General features: G+C 47.1%; 1 protein-coding gene across 1 annotated transcript in view; it reads right to left on the bottom strand.

Moving 5' to 3' along the window:
- Positions 1 to 904: 904 nt before the first annotated feature.
- Positions 905 to 18,884, bottom strand: part of LOC306771504 (ankyrin repeat and fibronectin type-III domain-containing protein 1-like) — a gene marked incomplete at its 3' end in the record, with an annotated part of 122,016 nt that continues 104,036 nt past the window's right edge. The window contains exons 5-8 of the mRNA XM_079260670.1: positions 3,145 to 3,296; positions 2,619 to 2,643; positions 2,399 to 2,529; positions 905 to 988 (exon numbers count right to left, since the gene is read on the bottom strand). Coding sequence (XP_079116796.1) covers positions 905 to 988; positions 2,399 to 2,529; positions 2,619 to 2,643; positions 3,145 to 3,296 — 392 coding nt within the window. The remainder of the gene's footprint in view (positions 989 to 2,398; positions 2,530 to 2,618; positions 2,644 to 3,144; positions 3,297 to 18,884) is intronic.

Genomic DNA, 18,884 nt, shown 5'->3' with positions numbered 1-18,884 from the left:
AATATGAGGCTATTCTGGGTGGGAAGAGAAAATGTAAATACGTCAATATAGCTGCAATGATCTATCAAACCTGAGATCAATGATGCTGATAGAGACCGCGTCTATGTTTAACACGTTTGAAAAGGCATGCGAACAGTGTGTGTGTGTGTGTTAATGCAAACATAGCTGCAGTTCTTGTTACCAGAAGGAGACGCAGAGAGTGCCTTTATATTTCTGGGATGGAGGAGGAAACAACCACCAGAACATCTAGCTTATCCAGCATGTTGGAGTTGTTGGAGGAACTCAGAGTGGATGTGGAGAAGAGTCACGCACACCTGCCGATGACAGATGTCATGTGTCACAGCTGGGGTTCTCCAGATGTGCTGTCCATGTCCTACACGCTATGTGTCGCCAGAACATTAAATGCATTAGGTTTCCACTCTGCAGTCATTAACTGAGACCGTCCCGCCGCGCGCCCTTCTGTTTTTCCTCTCCATGTAGAAACATCTGACATTGTCATGCATTTGTGTCAGCCTCTGTTTCCCAGCAGCATCCAGGGATTAGATTGTCCTGAGTGGATAATTATCTTCATTATAAACTAAAACCATCAACATTTCAGAACACTGAGAAAGGCTTTAACCCAGGACTGGAAGTAAAACCAGCTTCCAGGTGTGTTTTTCTATCAGTAGATGCAGACCTGGCCTGGAGTGTGAACCTTGAAGGAACATTTTAGCCCCAGAAAAAGGTGACACACTCACGTGGATGTTGCGCAGCTTCCTCCGGCCCCTCTCCAGTCGGCTCTGGAGCTTCAAGCAGTGCTGTTCGTCCGCCGAGACACTCTTCCTCAGCACCGGCCGGTCACCGGTCCATGCAGGTGTCGCTCTACTCCCTTTGCACAGTGGGGGCCTCTTCACACACTCACCTGCTACTCTGGCTCCACCCCCTGCTGTTGGGCTCCTCCTGAAGCCTGGAGACAGATCAGATGACCAGAAGTCCCGCTGCAGCGAACCTGGCAGAAACCGGAGACAGCACAACGTTATTCTACACCGCACACTAACATGTACACACTTGGTGTTCTGGAACACTGCTGATGATAAAGGGAATATAATACAAGAAGTTTGTTTTCTGAAAATAGAACAGAATTTTAGTTTTAATGCAGATAAATCTAATTGTGACACCGATCACAGCCATAGTTTCTGGAAAAAAATTCTCAACAGTTAAATCATCAAAGCCTGCGATGAGTCACACAGATTAAATCCTCTAAAAATTGCTTCTCATCCTATTGATCATCAGGAGTTTTTTAATAATCCAGAGATGGAAATCAGCCTGAACGTGTTTTGGTTGCTACAGCCTTCTTGGGACCTGCCAGTAGGATTTTTTCCAGGTGTGTGTGTTGATTGGCTGCAGCTGCTCCTCATTCCTGTGGACTGCTCTCCAGCCACTGCCAGTTTGTCTGCTAACCAGCGCTGTTGTACGGCCCAACCACTTACCATTGTCAGTTTATTTAAGGCTACGTTCCCACTGCAGGGCTTGCTGCTCATATCGGATGTTTTTGTGAAATCCAAATTTTTTTGAAAGTCCGTTCACATTTCCCATCAAATGTGATCTCCTGTATGAACCTCATGCGCACCAGAAGCGTCCTGCATGTGTAGAAGACACGGCGACTTGCAGTGAGCGTGCGTGTGACGTAAATATGGACGGCAGCAGAGCATTTGCTATTTTAAACGTTTTATCCAACCGTAGCCACAACGTGGTGAATGGGTTCCCCTTAAGGAGACGTTTACGGAAGAGGAAAGTAGACGTTTTGGTCGAGGCCTTTAGAGGAGCTGTAGAGCGAAATGTTTGGGTTCGGAGTCGCAGTCAGGATTGGTGGGAGAGTGATGTGAGCGCATGTACGATAGAGTTCATAAACAACAAACACAGAATAATGACGTTTGTCTCGTGTCAATGACACATCGGTCGGATTAATGCAACCTGACCATTCAGACTGAAGTCGCATGGCAAAAGATAAGATACATAGGACCACATATCCAAGCGACCTAGGTCGCATTAGAAAATATTAGATCTGTGTCGTTCACACTGTTAAGAATAGATTGATTACAGGTCGCATAGGGGCAAAAGCATTGGGTTTAAGTTAGTTCAGCCTGTAGTGTGAACGTAGCCTAAATATCTAAGATTCCGCTTGTTTTATCTGCCTTCCTGTCTCAGTCAGCTCAGCACCGCTGTCCTCTTGAGATCAAGGAAAACTAAAGAAACTTAGTTGAGATTTTGGTGTCTCTGATTTGTGGGAACTCCTGCCAACTAGCATATCCTAACAAAACCAGCTCAAAGGCTGCAGCCGAAAAGGGAGGAGGCACAAGGTGGTCAAGCAAAAAACTTTTGAAGAAACATAAGAATAACCTAAACCAAAGTGCCATGCCTGCACAAGCCCAAGGTGATCTCCCAGCTCAAGCCTAGGAGACACACTAAGCTCAGGCTTGTTGGAGCTCTTAAAAGGTGGCAGAGCACACTGAGCCCAGGTGTGACGCATGCCACTGAATAGGAAGGCACCTGCAAACACTCAACAGAAAATCAAACAGTTAAAGTCAAAGCAGTAGTGGGGGCATCACACCCTGTAGAGGGCAAAAAACGGGTACTACCAGGCTGTGCCTGGTGGGGCGCAGTCTGGAGAGACAAAAAAAAACACCTTGTGTACACATAAGCACGAATTCACACGATAAACAACACAGAGTCCAGCAGTCGGTGAGTCTAGGGTGTGTGTGGACCACGGCCAGGTGCAACAGTCCATGTGGATATGGGGGAAGGTTTTGGACAGAGCTTCAGTGGACATCACTTTGGTTTCCCAGGGGGTTGTACCGGCCCAAAAGCCTTTGGGGGAGCCGAATCCAGAAAAGATTGATTATTTGGGTTTCAGGCCAGGATAAAATTTTGCTTCCAACTTTGAGTCCATGACTGGTCTCACGCTGGCAGCTCCAAACAGCCTGATGTCAGGGGGATCAGTTTCCATCGATATGAGCAGACATCTGCTCCACACTGGAATCAATTCTGCAGACCAGCTCCGGAACCACCACCAGTTTGCTAGTTTGGCCAGTTCAGTCAATGTTTGAGTCTGTTCGCTGCTTGCATGGTAAATTCCACCACAATGTAACTGTAAGTTTTATTAACCCTGAGATGACCCAACTTATCGTGTGAAACTCGCAACATCTCCTGCTGGAACTTTTTTGGAACCACCACCGGATCATCCACAAAGTCATTCTGCAGCAGGACCCATTCCCTCACCAGCAGACAACCCCTGACAGCGCTCTGACCATCAACAACTGAAAGAACATCCTTATATAGCTCACTGAGTGTGGAATCAGCACGCTATTCAGCCACTATTTCACTAATCAAAACCAACAACAGCGAGTCAGGTATAGAGACAGTAGCAGCCTCACACACATCTGTGCTACTATCTGCAGCTTGAGGCACTACACATCACCCTGATGATGACAAAAGCTGGAAACACCTCAGGAAACTGAATCGCACTCTCATCAGGTTCAGCAACAGATGGACAAGATGTAACAACAGGAGATGGCAAATCTCCAGCCAAAACGTTACAAAAATAGAAAAAAGTTTTAAAAATAAACTTTAAGAAACACAAGCTGCAGCCGAGGTGTTGAGGGGATCTGGCTTGGTGGCCTCAGGATTGGATCTCTGCTTTTTCCAGATGACGTGGCCCTGTTGGCTTCATCTGGTCGTGATCTCCAGCTCTCACTTGAACGATTCGCGGCCGAGTGTGAAGCGGCCGGTATGAAAATCAGCACCTCCAAATCTGAGACCATGGTCCTCAGCCGGAATGGGGTGGAACAGGGTCATGACTAAAAGAAGGAGATCTTGTATACAGGCGGCTGAAATGAGTTTCCTCCGCAGGGTGGCCGGGCTCACCCTTAGAGATCGGGTGAGGAGCTCGGTCATCCGGGAGGAGATCAGAGTAGAGCCGCTGCTCGGCTCGGGCATCTGGTCAGGATGCCTCCTGGACCTCCCTGGTGAGGTGTTCCAGGCACGTGCCTCTGGGAGGAGACCCCGGGGAAGACCCAGGACACGCTGGAGGGATTATATCTCTCGGCTGGCCTGGGAACACCTCGGGATCACCCCAGCAGTGTTGGCAAATGTGGCTGGGGAGAGGGAAGTCTGGGCTTCCCTGCTTAGGCTGCTGCCCCCGCAACCCGACCCCGGATAAGTGGCTGAGGATAGATGGATGTAAGGATGAATGGATGGATGGAGTAAAGGAATCCTAGGAGTGAGTAAAGTTATCCTAGGACTGAATAAAGTAGTCATACGAATGAATGAGGTAATCCTAGGATTGAGTAAAGTCATCCCAGGAATGAGTAAAGTAATTCTGGGAATGAGTAAAGTAATCCTAGGAATGAGTAAAGTAATTCTAGGAATGAGTAAAGTAATCCTAGGAATGACTAAAGTTATCCTAGGAATGAGTAAAGTAATTCTAGGAATGAGTGAAGTCATCCTAGGAATGAGTAAAGTTATCCTAGGAATGAGTAAAGTAATCCTAGGAATGAGTAAAGTAATTCTAGGAATGAGTAAAGTCATCCTAGGAATGAGTAAAGTCATCCTAGGAATGAGTAAAGTAATCCTAGGAATGAGTAAAGTAATCCTAGGAATGAGTAAAGTTATCCTAGGAATGAGTAAAGTAATTCTAGGAATGAGTGAAGTCATCCTAGGAATGAGTAAAGTTATCCTAGGAATGAGTAAAGTCATCCTAGGAATGAGTAAAGTCATCCTAGGAATGAGTAAAGTAATCCTAGGAATGAGTAAAGTAATCCTAGGAATGAGTAAAGTTATCCTAGGAATGAGTAAAGTTATCCTAGGAATGAGTAAAGTAATTCTAGGAATGAGTGAAGTCATCCTAGGAATGAGTAAAGTAATCCTAGGAATGAGTAAAGTAATTCTAGGAATGAGTAAAGTAATCCTAGGAATGAGTAAAGTAATCCCAGGAATGAGTAAAGTAATCCTAGGAATGAGTAAAGTAATTCTAGGAATGAGTGAAGTCATCCTAGGAATGAGTAAAGTTATCCTAGGAATGAGTAAAGTAATCCCAGGAATGAGTAAAGTAATTCTGGGAATGAGTAAAGTAATATGTGATGGGAACTGTTCTATATTAAAAGTTAAAATGTGGAGTTGAGCAGCTTTCCAGTGTTTAATAGGTGTTATCAGGGAAATATTTCAGGAAGCCATTAGCTGATGATGATGATCAGGTTGTAGAGCTGCTTGTCTTGTGACCTGATGGTTGGCGGTTTGAGTCCTGCTCCACTACGCTGCTGCAGCCCTGAGGAGGATTGTTCTCTTAGGGCCAGTTCCAAGCCTGGATAAATGCAGAGGGTTGTGTCAGGAAGGGCTTAAAATGTGCCAAATCATCTGAGGCGTCACCAAAACCCACCCACCCCACTACAACTCTTTCAGGAAAATCTAGGATATCAATCTTAACACATTCTCATCTGCCATAAAGTCTTTCCACTCGAGACAAACTAGTATCTCACCACAACAATAACCTCAACAACCTTTTAAACATCAACCTTTTAAACATCTTTGCTTCGCTGAAAACAGATGTTTCCATCTCCCACTCTGTTCCATGGTCCACCCCCACAGTTTAAACACCTTGCAAAGAAAACTGCACTCACAATTCACAAGGACAATTACAATGGCCATATTCTTTAATACAAAGAATGTACTGCTTCAACAAAATCCACTTACTACTCTGGTTTAATCTGCTCCAGTGAAGGAAATCCCAAATCTCTCTTTTCCCTGTTCAATAAAATTCAATGAAAGATCCCGCGACTTGCTCCCTCCCCATCTCTCTACTTCTGAAATTCCTTTCTGTCTTTCCTTACCTCAAAAGTCTACAACTTGTTCTTGTCGTATTCTCTGCATGGTCGTGTAGTGGTTAGCACCTTCACCCCAAAGCAAGGCCACTGGTTCGATCCAGAGCTCGCTAGAGGCTCAAAGCAGTAGCCTTTCTGTATGGAGTTTGCATGTTCTCCCCATGTATCCATGGTTGGGCATGCCTTCCACCCAAACCAAGCCTCAGTTTCTCCATCAATGTGAACACCTCCTCCCTATGCTCCTCCCCTACAACCTCCCGCTCCTCTACAACCTCCTGCTCCTCCTCTACAACTCCCGCTCCTCTACAACCTCCTGCTCCTCTACAACCTCCCGCTTTTCCTCTACAACCTCCTGCTTCTCTACAACCTGCTGCTCCTCCTTTACAACTCCCGCTCCTCTACAACCTCCTGCTCCTCCTCTACAACCTCCTGCTCCTCCTCTACAACCTTCTGCTCCTCCTCTACAACCTTCTGCTTCTCTAAAACCTCCTGCTTCTCTACAACCTCCCGCTCCTCTACAACCTCCTGCTCCTCTACAACCTCCTGCTCCTCCTCTACAACCTCCCGCTCCTCGACAACCTCCTGCTCCTCTACAACCTCCTGCTCCTCCTCTACAACTTCTCGCTCCTCTGAAACCTCCTGCTCCCCCTCTACAACCTCCCGCTCCTCTACAACCTCCCGCTCCTCTACAACCTCCTGCTCCTCCTCTACAACCTCCTGCTCCTCCTCTACAACCTTCTGCTTCTCTAAAACCTCCTGCTTCTCTACAACCTCCCGCTCCTCCTCTACAACCTCCTGCTCCTCTACAACCTCCTGCTCCTCCTCTACAACCTCCCGCTCCTCGACAACCTCCTGCTCCTCTACAACCTCCTGCTCCTCCTCTACAACTTCCCGCTCCTCTGCAACCTCCTGCTCCCCCTCTACAACCTCCCGCTCCTCTACAACCTCCTGCTCCTCTAAACCTCCTGCTCCTTCTCTACAGCCTCCTGCTCCTCCTCTACAACCTCCTGCTCATTCTCTACAACCTCCTGCTCCTCTTGAACCTCCTGCTCCTCCTCTACAACCTCCCGCTCCAGTACAACCTCCTGCTCCTGCTCTACAACCTCCTGCTCCTCCTTTTCAACCTCCTGCTCCTACTCTATAACCTCCCGCGCCTTTACAACCTCCTGCTCCTCGTCTACAACCTCCCGCTCCTCTACAACCTCCTGCTCCTCCTCTACAACCTCCCGCTCCTCTACAACCTCCCGCTCCTCCTCTACAACCTACTGCTCCTCCTCTACAACCTCCCACTCCTCTACAACGTCCCGCTCCTCCTCTACAACCTACTGCTCCTCCTCTACAACCTCCCACTCCTCTACAACCTCCTGCTCCTCCTCTAAAACCTCCTGCTCCTCTACAACCTCCTGCTCCTCTACAACCTCCCGCTCCTCTACAACGTCCTGCTCCTCCTCTACAACCTCCCGCTCCTCCTCTACAACCTACTGCTCCTCCTCTACAACCTCCTGCTCCTCCTCTACAACCTTCTGCTCCTCCTCTACAACCTTCTGCTTCTCTAAAACCTCCTGCTTCTCTACAACCTCCCGCTCCTCTACAACCTCCTGCTCCTCTACAACCTCCTGCTCCTCCTCTACAACCTCCCGCTCCTCGACAACCTCCTGCTCCTCTACAACCTCCTGCTCCTCCTCTACAACTTCTCGCTCCTCTGAAACCTCCTGCTCCCCCTCTACAACCTCCCGCTCCTCTACAACCTCCCGCTCCTCTACAACCTCCTGCTCCTCCTCTACAACCTCCTGCTCCTCCTCTACAACCTTCTGCTTCTCTAAAACCTCCTGCTTCTCTACAACCTCCCGCTCCTCCTCTACAACCTCCTGCTCCTCCTCTACAACCTCCTGCTACACTACAACCTCCTGCTTCTACTCCTCTACAACCTCCTGCTCCTTTTCTACAGCCTCCTGCTCCTCCTCTACAACCTCCTGCTCCTCCTCTACAACCTCCTGCTACACTACAACCTCCTGCTTCTACTCCTCTACAACCTCCTGCTCCTTTTCTACAGCCTCCTGCTCCTCCTCTACAACCTCCTGCTCCTTCTCTACAACCTGCTGCTCCTCCTCTACAACCTCCTGCTACTCTACAACCTCCTGCTCCTACTCCTCTACAACCTCCTGCTCCTTTTCTACAACCTCCCGCTCCTCTACAACCTCCTGCTCCTCTACAACCTCCCGCTCCTCTACAACCTCTTGCTCCTCCTCTACAACCTCCTGCTCCTCTACAATCTCCTGCTCCTCGTCTGCAACCTCCTGCTCTTCTATAACCTCCTGCTCCTTTTCTACAGCCTCCTGCTCCTCCTCTACAACCTCCTGCTCCTTCTCTACAACCTGCTGCTCCTCCTCTACAACCTCCTGCTCCTCTTCTACAACCTCCTGCTCATCTACAACCTCCTGCGCCTCCTCCTCTACAACATCCTGCTGCTCCTCTACAACCTCCTGCCCATCCTCAACAACCTCCTGCTCCTCTACAACCTCCTGCTCCTCCTCACCAACCTCCTGCTCCTCCTCTACAACCTCCCGCTCCTCTACAACCACTCGCTCCTCTACAACCTCCCGCTCCTCTACAACCTCCTGCTCCCCTTCTACAACCTCCTGCTCCTCCTCTACAACCTCCTGCTCCTTCTCTACAACCTGCTGCTCCTCCTCTACAACCTCCTGCTCCTCCTCTACAACCTCATGCTCCTCTACAATCTCCTGCTCCTCCTCTACAACCTGCCACTCCTCTATAACCTCTCACTCCTCTACAACCTCCTGCTCCTCTACAACCTCCTGCTCCTCCTCCTCTGCCACATCCTGCTGCTTCTCTACAAACTCCTGCTCCTTCTCTACAACCTGCTGCACCTCCTCTACAACCTCCTACTCCTCCTCTACAACCTCCCGCTTGTCTTCTACAACCTCCTGCTCCTCCTATACAACCTCCTGCTCCTCCTCTACAACCTACTGCTCCTCCTCTACAACCTCCTGCTCCTCTACAACCTCCCGCTCCTCTGCAACCTGCCGCTCCTCTACAACCTCCTGCTCCTCCTCTACAACCTCCTCCTCCTTTACAACCTGCACCTCCTCCTCTAGAACCTCCTCCTCCTCTACAACATCGTGCTGCTCCTCTACAACCTCCTGATCCTCTACAACCTCCTGCTCCTTCTCTACGACCTGCTGCTCCTCCTCTACAACCTCCTGCTCCTCTACAACCTCCATCTCCTCCTCTACAACCTCCTGCTCCTCCTCTACAACCTCCCGCTTGTCTTCTACAACCTCCTGGTCCTCCTCTACAACCCACTTCTCCTCCTCTACAACCTCCTGCTCCTCTACAACCCCTCACTCCTCTACAATCTCCTGCTCCTCTACAACCTCCTACTCCTCTACAACCTCCCGCTCCTCCTCTACAACATACTGCTCCTCCTCTATAACCTCCCACTCCTCTACAACCTCTCGCCCCTCTAGAACCTCCTGCTCCTCTACAACCTCCTGCTCCTCTACAACCTCCTGCTCCTCTACAACCTCACGCCCCTCTGCAACCCCTCACTCCTCTACAACCTCCTGCTCCTCCTCTACAACCTCCCGCTTCTCTACAACCTCCCGCTCCTCTACAACCTCCTGCTCCTCCTCTACAACCTGCCGCTCCTCTACAACCTCCTGCTCCTCCTCTACAACCTCCTCCTCCTCTGCAACATCCTGCTGCTCCTCTAATACCTCCTGCTCATCCTCTACAACCTCCTGCTCCTCCTCTACAACCTCCTGTTCTTCTATAACCTCCTGCTCCTTCTCTACAACCTCCTGCTCCTCCTCTACAACCTCCTGCTCCTCTACAACCTCCCGCTCCTCTACAACCTCTTGCTCCTCCTCTACAACCTCCCACTTCTCTACAACCTCCTGCTCCTCCTCTGAAACCTCCTGCTCCTCTGCAACCTCCTGCTCCTCCACTACAACCTCCTGCTCCTCCTCTAAAACCTCCCACTCCTCCTCTACAACCTCCCGCTTCTCCTCTAAAACCTCCTGCTCCTCCTCTACAACCTCCCGCTCCTCCTCTACAACCTTCTGCTCCTCTACAACCTGCCCCTCCTCTACAACCACATGCTCCTCTACAACCTCCTGCTCCTCCTCTACAACCTCCTGCTCCTCTACAACCTTCTGCTCCTCTACAACCTCCTGCTCCTTCTCTACAACCTCCTGCTCCTCCTCTACAACCTCCTGCTCCTTCTCTACAACCTGCTGCTCCTCCTCTACAACCTCCTGCTCCTCTACAACCTCTCGCCCCTCTACAACCTCCTGCTCCTCTACAACCTCCTGCTCCTCCTCTAGAACCTCCTGCTCCTCTACAACCTCCTGCTCCTCCTCTAGAACCTCCTGCTCCTCTACAACCTCCCACTCCTCTACAACCTCACGCCCCTCTACAACCCCTCACTCTTCTACAACCTCCATGCTCCTCCTCTACAACCTCCTGCTCCTCTACAACCTCCCGCTCCTCCTCTACAACCTACTGCTCCTCCTCTACAACCTCCCACTCCTCTACAACCTCTCGTCCCTCTACAACCTCCTGACCCTCTACAACCTCCTGCTCCTCCTCTAGAACCTCCTGCTCCTCTACAACCTCCTGCTCCTCTACAACCTCACGCCCGTCTACAACCCCTCACTCCTCTACTACCTCTTGCTCCTCGTCTACAACCTCCTGCTCTTCTATAACCTCCTGCTCCTTGTCTACAACCTCCTGCTGCTCTACAACCTCCTGCTCCTATACAACCTCCTGCTCTTCCTCTACAACCTGCCGCTCCTCTACAACCTCCTGCTCCTCCTCTACAACCTCCTCATCCTCTACAACCTCCTGCTCCTTCTCTACAACCTCCTGCTCCTCCTCTACAACCTCCTGCTCCTTCTCTACAACCTGCTGCTCCTCCTCTACAACCTCCTGCTCCTCCTCTACAAATTCGCTCTGGAATTTTCACTGCATTTCGGAACATCGACTCTCACCCAGTAATCAAATCCCAACCTAAAACTCATCTGTTCCACTGGCCAACTGTCTCTGACCCATTTAATTGACTGCTTTGTTTATTTTATCCTAATATTTTGAATATTTTTTCATTTTTATGTGATTTTTCTTTTAGTAAGGCAACCTTGGGATAGAAAGAAATAAAAATGTATTATTATCATCATTATTATTATTATTATTATTATTATTATTATTATTATAATTAATAGTAATAATAATAATAATAATAATAATTCATTCATTCATTCATTTTCCGAACCGCTTATTCCAATTCAGGGTTGCGGGGAAGCTGGAGCCTATCCCAGCCGGCTTTGGGCGACAGGCAGGGCACACCCTGGACAGCTCAATAATAATAATAATAATAATAATAATAATAATAATAATAATAATAATAATAATAATAATAATAATAATAATAATAATAATAATAATACTGTTGTCATTATTATTGTTCACCTTAGACACAACATGAGGATCCAGAAAAACATGAAGACCAAGACAGTTCATGATAGGAAGAGAGAATACTATTTTAAACCCCCTTCATCTCCATGGAAACTAGCAGGTCCTTGTTTATGGGATTTGCTTGGAGTGTTAAGATGATGCTACATTATAGCATTTCTGCTATGCTACATGTTAGCATTGTTGCTTTCTGGGGTTTATAAATAAATCCTCTAAATCCTCTCTTTATAAAGAGGATTCATCTTTTTTTTTTTTTTTTGTGGTGTTTTGGTGGGAATCTGAGAACCGAACATGGAAGCTCATCCTTCGAAATTTTAGAACCTCCACGGCCTCTTGTTCCTTTGGTTTAATGTTTCCATCCATGGAGTGTGTGTCCGCTGACCACCTGAGCTGTTGCATTAAATATTCATGAGGACATGAAAAATAGAAAGATATCTGCTCAAACCACAGACTGACTGACACAGTATTACAAAGTTTGTATTGCTGGAGAGAGAAAGAAGAGACAACCTCCCATAGAGAGAGAAAGAAAGAGAGAGAAAAACGTATATACATATACATACACACTTATACACACACGCCTATATATACACACATACATACACTTTTACATGTTGGAGTTATGTTCCCCCTGCGATAGGACGAAACCAACAACTGTCAGTAGAACCAGAAACTAACAAGTTAAATCAGACACACAGGAAGAAAACCAGCAGACGACTCAGTCGCTGTGTTACATGCACAACATACAGAGTGGAACATGTTCAGAGAAGAGTGATAATGCCAATGCGACCCCGCCCACACAATGTGACCCCGCCCATACAAAGGCGAGAGGAAGGGCACAAGAACCCCTAGACCCGTGGCAGACAGCAGCCACCCCCAAGCACAGACCCCAACCGCCTCGCCCCGGAGCCAGCTATGCTTCATCTGGCTCCATCTGCCACCCAAGAGGTAGCAGAGGGGGGCTGCAGCGAGAGTCCACCACAATCAGGGGGAACAGGCCCAGACCGGCAAAGCCCTATCCTACCAGGCACCGGCCCCAAGGGCAGACAGAGCAAGGGCCCCAAGGCCGCTTTACACTCGGCTGCGAGTAGCTCAAGCAAGAGCTTGACGGCATCCCTCACTGCTGGTGTCCACCAACGAGTCCTGGGATTACCGCCATGACAGGCACCATCGACCTTACAGCCACAGCTCCGGCTGGCCGCCTCAACAATAGAGGCACGGAACACAGCCCACTCAGACTCAATGTCCCCCGCCTCACTCGGGACATGGTTGAAGCTCTGCTGAAGGTGGGAGTTGAAGCTCGCTCTGACGGGGGACTCAGCCAGACGTTCCCAGCAGACCCTCACAACACGTTTGGGCCTGCCAGATCTGACCGGCTTCCTCCCCCACCACCTGAACCAACTCACCACCAGGTGGTGATCAGTTGAAGCTCCGCCCCCCTCTTCACCCGAGTGTCCAAGGCATGTGGCCGCAGGTCCGACAATACGACTACAGAATCCATCATCGAACTGCGGCCCAGGGAATCCTGATGCCAGGTGTTCATATGGACACTTTCATGTGCTGAATACACCCATCCTTCCCCCATCCCATCACCCACCCACTTACCCAAATTCCTTGAGTTCTCCCATACAAATCTTCATTCATTCATTTTCCAAACTGCTTATTCCAATTCAGGGTCGCAGGGAAGCTGGAGCCTATCCCAGCTGGCTTTGGGCGACAGGCAGGGTACACCCTGGACAGCTTGCCAGTCCATCGCAGGGCCACACACAGAGAGACGAACAACCACACTCACACTCACTCCTAGGGGCAATTTAGAGTGACCAATTAACCTATCATGCATGTCTTTGGATGGTGGGAGGAAGCCGGAGTACCCAGAGAGAACCCACGCATACACGGGGAGAACATGCAAACTCCACACAGAAAGGCCACTGACCAAACCAGCCAAGGATCGAAACAGCAAGGATCGAACCAGCGACCTTCTTGCTGTGAGGCCACAGTGCTAACCACTGCGCCACCGTGCAGCCCCCCATACAAATCTCTCACCTACAATTCACAACATCATCCATTCGCTCCCATACACCCTCGTCTCTCCTTTCAACATGCCCCATGTGAGACTCTCCGGGGGGCAGAGGGAAGGTAGACCACGATCTGTACTGCGAACGGCAAATAACCTGAACTGAACTGAACTGCTGTCTGAAGAAGTTTTAGTCCAAAGTTCAAAACAGTTCTTCAGACAACCTCATTTCTTCCTTTGGGAGGTTCCCTCAGGGAAGTTCAATCCCCCAGCACTGTAGTGGGGGGAACGCCTTCTCCAACAATTGCCGCAGCCCACTGTACTTTACAGTCCATAAGCAGACATCGGTCACAACGTTTTCAGCCAGAAACCCAAGTCCAAACTGGCTATTTTGACCAATTTCTTAAACTGAAGTGGTCATTGAAAGTTGTATTTTCTGTTAGGCCACTGATACCAGCAACTTATTTTTATTATTTGTTTATAGCATACCATATCATTTTTATTTTTAAATCACTTTAAAAACAAGTCTTTCTCAAATACCAAAGAAAGAAATGTGTTTTTAAACAACTTTTAAAAACAGCAAGGAAGTTATCATGTCTAACCAGTAGAGGGAGAAAGTTCCAGATGTTTGGATCTGGAACTGAAGAGGCTTCTTTGGACTTACAGCGTGGGACAGTTAAAAGCAACTGGACCGCTGATGTAAGAGCACGCTGTGGTGTGTAGGGATGCAGAAAGTCAGCCAGATAATGAGGGGCAAGGCCATTAAGACACTTAAAAACAAATAAGAGAATCTTAAAATTGATCCTAAACTGAACAGGAAGCCAGTGAAGAGACTCTAAAACCGGAGATAGGTGCTCACATTTTCTTCAGTTAAAAATGTGCATTTTGTACCAGCTGCAGTCAAGACAGCGTGTTTTGGCTAATTCCAATAAAAGCGACATTACAGTAATCCAGTTGTGAGGTAATAAAAGCATGGATCACAATTGCAAACAGTTGATAGTTTGCATGTTTTGTCCAAAAAAACTTTATTTGCAGTGGGGATTGGATCATTTTGACTGAAGCTGTATATAAAATCCCTGCCTCTCACCCAAAGATTGCTGGAACAGGCTCCAGCTGCCCCACAACCTTTAGTCGGACCAAGTGATTTGGATCATGAATAAGTGAATGTATATAAAAACAAGTAAAGATAAAACTGGGATTGCCAGTGGACAGCAAGTGGAGCTACTGAACCCTTTCTGTCCCAACAACTGCTCTTACTTGACAAACTAAAGGACTATTTTAACTTTGTGTGGAGGCAGAAGGTCTCTGAGGAGTAATATTTTGTTTGTATCTGGTACAACATGAGTGCAGAGATGGACATGTGGCTGATGAATTGCACGTCAAGGTCATTTCACAGGAAATTTTCCCTCCTGTTTTTTTACATGCAGATTTCTGCAGAGGTTCCATTTTTTCTGACTGTGGTGAACTTTACCTGCTTTCAACGATTTAATCGTTTGTATGATTTTATGAAACTGTTTTTATGCACTTTGTTGAATCTAAATTTGATAATTAGGTTTGTTTTGTTTTTTTTGGTAGAATTTTCTCAATCTTCTGGCATCTGCTGCTGTTTGTGTTCCATACCATGTAACCATGGCAACCAAGGTTAAGTCTATTCATTTGGAGGGAAAAAATAACACTAAGTTTATTATTTTACCTTCTGTGTGAGCCACAACTGAAAAGTGGTTCTGATAATTAATTAAACCTTAACTAGTCCTGGGCTTTCTTCGGTCTGTTGTAAAAATGATGAGAGATCACAGGAAGAGTTAATCTTTTCTGAGTGGTGTGATAAAATGACACGGCAAATTCTCTGAAAGCTTCCTGTTTCTGACAGCTGGAGTCACAGTACCCCCTGCTGGTCAGACTGTGTCCAGTGGACAGACAGATTTATACTGATGTCGTGATGAAATCAAATTAAATTTTTAAAGCACTTATACAAAAGCAGCTCTAACTGTATATTATATCATTCATTCATACATTTTCTGAACCGCTTAATCCAATTCAGGGTCATGGGGGAGCTGGAGCCTATCCCAGCTGGCTTTGGGCAACAGGCAGGGTACACCCTGGACAGCTCACCAGTCCATCACAGGGCCACACAACCACTCATGTTCAGACTCATTCCTAGGGTCAATTTAGAATAACCAATTAACCTAATGTGCATGTCTTTGGATGGTGGAAGGAAGCCAGAGAACCTGGAGAGAATACATGCATACACAGGGAGAACATGCAAACTCCACACAGAAAGGCCACTGAGTGAACCCCTCCCCGGCCAAGGATTGAACCAGTGACCTTCTCGCTGTGAGGCCACAGTGCTAACCACTGTGCCACCAGTTAAAGATATTCCATCAATGTCATTGAGTCTGAAATACATTTAATGACATTGGCTGTGTCTGAACATCCACACCACACATCCTTACGTTTTTCTAGGACTGTCTGAATGTCCAGAGAGATAAAAGTAGTGCACTCAAAAAGACCCACAATGCATCTTAAAAAGTAGTAAAAATCGATGGTCACGAGACAGGTCAATACAGACCACAATGCATTGCGGTAGCTCAAAATGGTGCTGAGTAGTGGAAACATCGAAGCATGTTAAAAATAAATATAAACCATACATATTTCATCATTTTATTACTAAACAGATATGCAAAAAAAATATTCAAATACAATAAAAGTAAATAACTTTTCTCAAGAATTTGGATTGGATTTGGACCAGTATCTTCACTGTGGTTGTTGATGGTGGTCATGTGATCTGCGACAAGGAGAATATACTAGCTTTGTGTCCGAATTGCCTACAGAATGAGTTAACTATTCTGGTCGGCTATGTGGTGCAGACAGGTTAGGGACTAGACTTGTCACATTTAAGGATGGTAAGGGATAGTCAATACTATTTTCAGGAGGACTCAGAGGGGAAAAACACTTTCTTTAACAAAAGTCAGAACACCACAAATGCATCACAACTAATAGGATGAAAAATATAAATAAATTGACGAAAAAACATTAACAGTGTAGAATAAATGCATTATTTTAAAGCTCTATTACCTCGAGCAGTTATGTTCTTCTCAAACTGCTTTGCTGTAGCGTGGCTAACTACGAACGCCAGCAGCGTGGCTAACTACGGACGCCGGCAGCGCGGCTAACTACGACGCCGGCAGCGCGGCTAACTACGGACGCCGGCAGCGCGGCTAACTACGGACGCCGGCAGCGCGGCTAACTACGGACGCCGGCAGCGTGGCTAACTACGGACGCCGGCAGCGTGGCTAACTACGGACGCCGGCAGTGTGGCTAACTACGAGCGTGGCTAACTACGGACGCCGGCAGCGCGGCTAACTACGGACGCCGGCAGTGTGGCTAACTACAGACGCCGGCAGCGTGGCTAACTAAGGATGTCAGGCTTTACATTTCACTTTATTTAGGATATGAATGTTGTTTCCATAGACACCGGTGAGGCACACAGAAAGGAGTGATTTCAGCACGTGGCAGATTGGTAACTTTTGCTAACCGTTATGCTAGACATTGGAAACTTTCGCACCTCCTGATTCTTCGCATATAATCCGGAGTAACGGTGTCATCCCTTTCAAACTGACTCTGGTCCACTTCCATGGATGATGCTTCAAAGTCCAAACAGTAATCTCATTTCTCAGTATTTCTATCGGATTTGGGCCGCTGCTATTTTGAAAGTGCGTCACCAGTGTAAACAGTGGGTCCACCAAGTAGCTGCTGGAGCTTGAGGGGCTGCTCTCTGATCAAAACAGTTGGAAGTGACCATTCTAACAGCGTCATTTAAGTATGGATACCAGTGTAAATTAATCTGATAGACTTCAGTTTGTTCATGTAAATGACAATCCTCCTCACATACCACAGTAAGTCATGGAGTTCCTCAAGGTTCTGTACTTGGACCAATACTCATCACACTATATATGCTCCCTTTAGGCAAAATTATTAGACAACATGGAATAAACTTTCAATGTTATGTTATGCAGATGATACTCAGATATACTTATCCTTTAAACCAGATTAAACAAATCAGCCCAATAGGCTACAAAATTGTCTCATAGACATAAAGACTTGGATGTCTAGAAATTTTCTCCTCTTAAACTCAGATAAGACTGAAGTAATTCTCGTTGGATCTGAAAAACTCAGAGCTAAATTTTCCGGTTTTGTAATGAACCTGGATGGCATTACTTTAGCTTCCAGTGCTATAGTGAGAAACCTTGGAGTAATATTTGACCCTGACCTGTCCTTTGGTCCACATATTAAGCAGGTTACTAAAACAACCTTCTTTCATTTACGTAATAAAGCCAAAATTAGGGACATGCTGTCTCAGAGTGATGCAGAAAAACTGGTTCATGCTTTTGTTACTTCGAGACTAGATTACTGTAACTCTCTATTACTGGGCTGTCCTAAATATGCCCTGAAAAGCCTTCAGCTGATCCAGAATTCTGCAGCCAGAGTCCTGACCAGAACCAGCAGGAGAGATCATATTTCTCCAGTTTTAGCCTCTCTTCATTGGCTGCCTGTTGAATCTAGAATAGAATTTAAAATCCTTCTCCTTACATATAAAGCCCTCCACAACCAGGCACCACTATATACCAAAGACCTCATTATTCCTTATATACCAAGCAGAGTACTTCGTTCGCAGACTGCAGGCTTACTTGTGGTTCCTAGAGTCTCAAAGAGCCGAGCAGGAGGCAGAGCCTTTGGTTATCAGGCCCCTCTCTTATGGAATAAGCTCCCAGTTAGTGTTAGGGAAGCAGACACCCTCCCCACCTTTAAGACTAGGCTGAAGACTTATCTTTTTGATAAGTCCTATAGCTAGGGATGGTTAGCATCCCTTAGTTATGCTGCTATAGGTTTAGACTGCTGAGGGACATTTCCTGATACACTGAGCTTCTTTCTCTTTATATCTCTCCCTTTTCAATTTAAACAAGTCCCCACTCCAGAAAACTTCATCTTCAAGGTCAGAAGAACTTTTAAACTGAGTCAGTTTTCATGTCTCTTGAGTTAAAATTTCATTTATTTTACTGAGAAACATTAACAGGAGGGGAAAAGACCACCAGCAGGAACATCTGCCTGGATCAGGAACGAAAAACTTTAGCTAGGAGCAGATGATGCAGATAATGGAAAATCCAGGAGAAACGTGAAATCATCCTCAACAGGAGGAGACAGTGATGTAATGCAACACTAAAACCAGGACGAATGAGGCAAGAACCGCCCAGAAGTAGTCTGTCCAACAGGAAGCTCATTATCATTCTTCAGAAGGGTGGAGCTAAAGAACAGAGCAACTCCCGCAGGAAGTAGAGATATGCTCAGAATAAACACCAGAGCTGGCAGGAAGTCACGTCCACAGTTTCATACCAACTCCATCACCTCCACATGTTCCCTTCACCTGAACCTGTACCTGAAACCAAAGTCCTGATCCTGAACCAGAGGCCTGATCCTTTACCAAAGTCCTGATCCTGAACCAGAGGCCTGACCCTCGACCAAAGTCCTGA

Source organism: Telmatherina bonti (genome assembly GCF_933228915.1).
Source record: "Telmatherina bonti genome assembly, chromosome: 21".
NCBI lineage: Eukaryota > Metazoa > Chordata > Actinopteri > Atheriniformes > Telmatherinidae > Telmatherina > Telmatherina bonti.
This window is presented reverse-complemented; position numbering and strand designations above follow the sequence as displayed.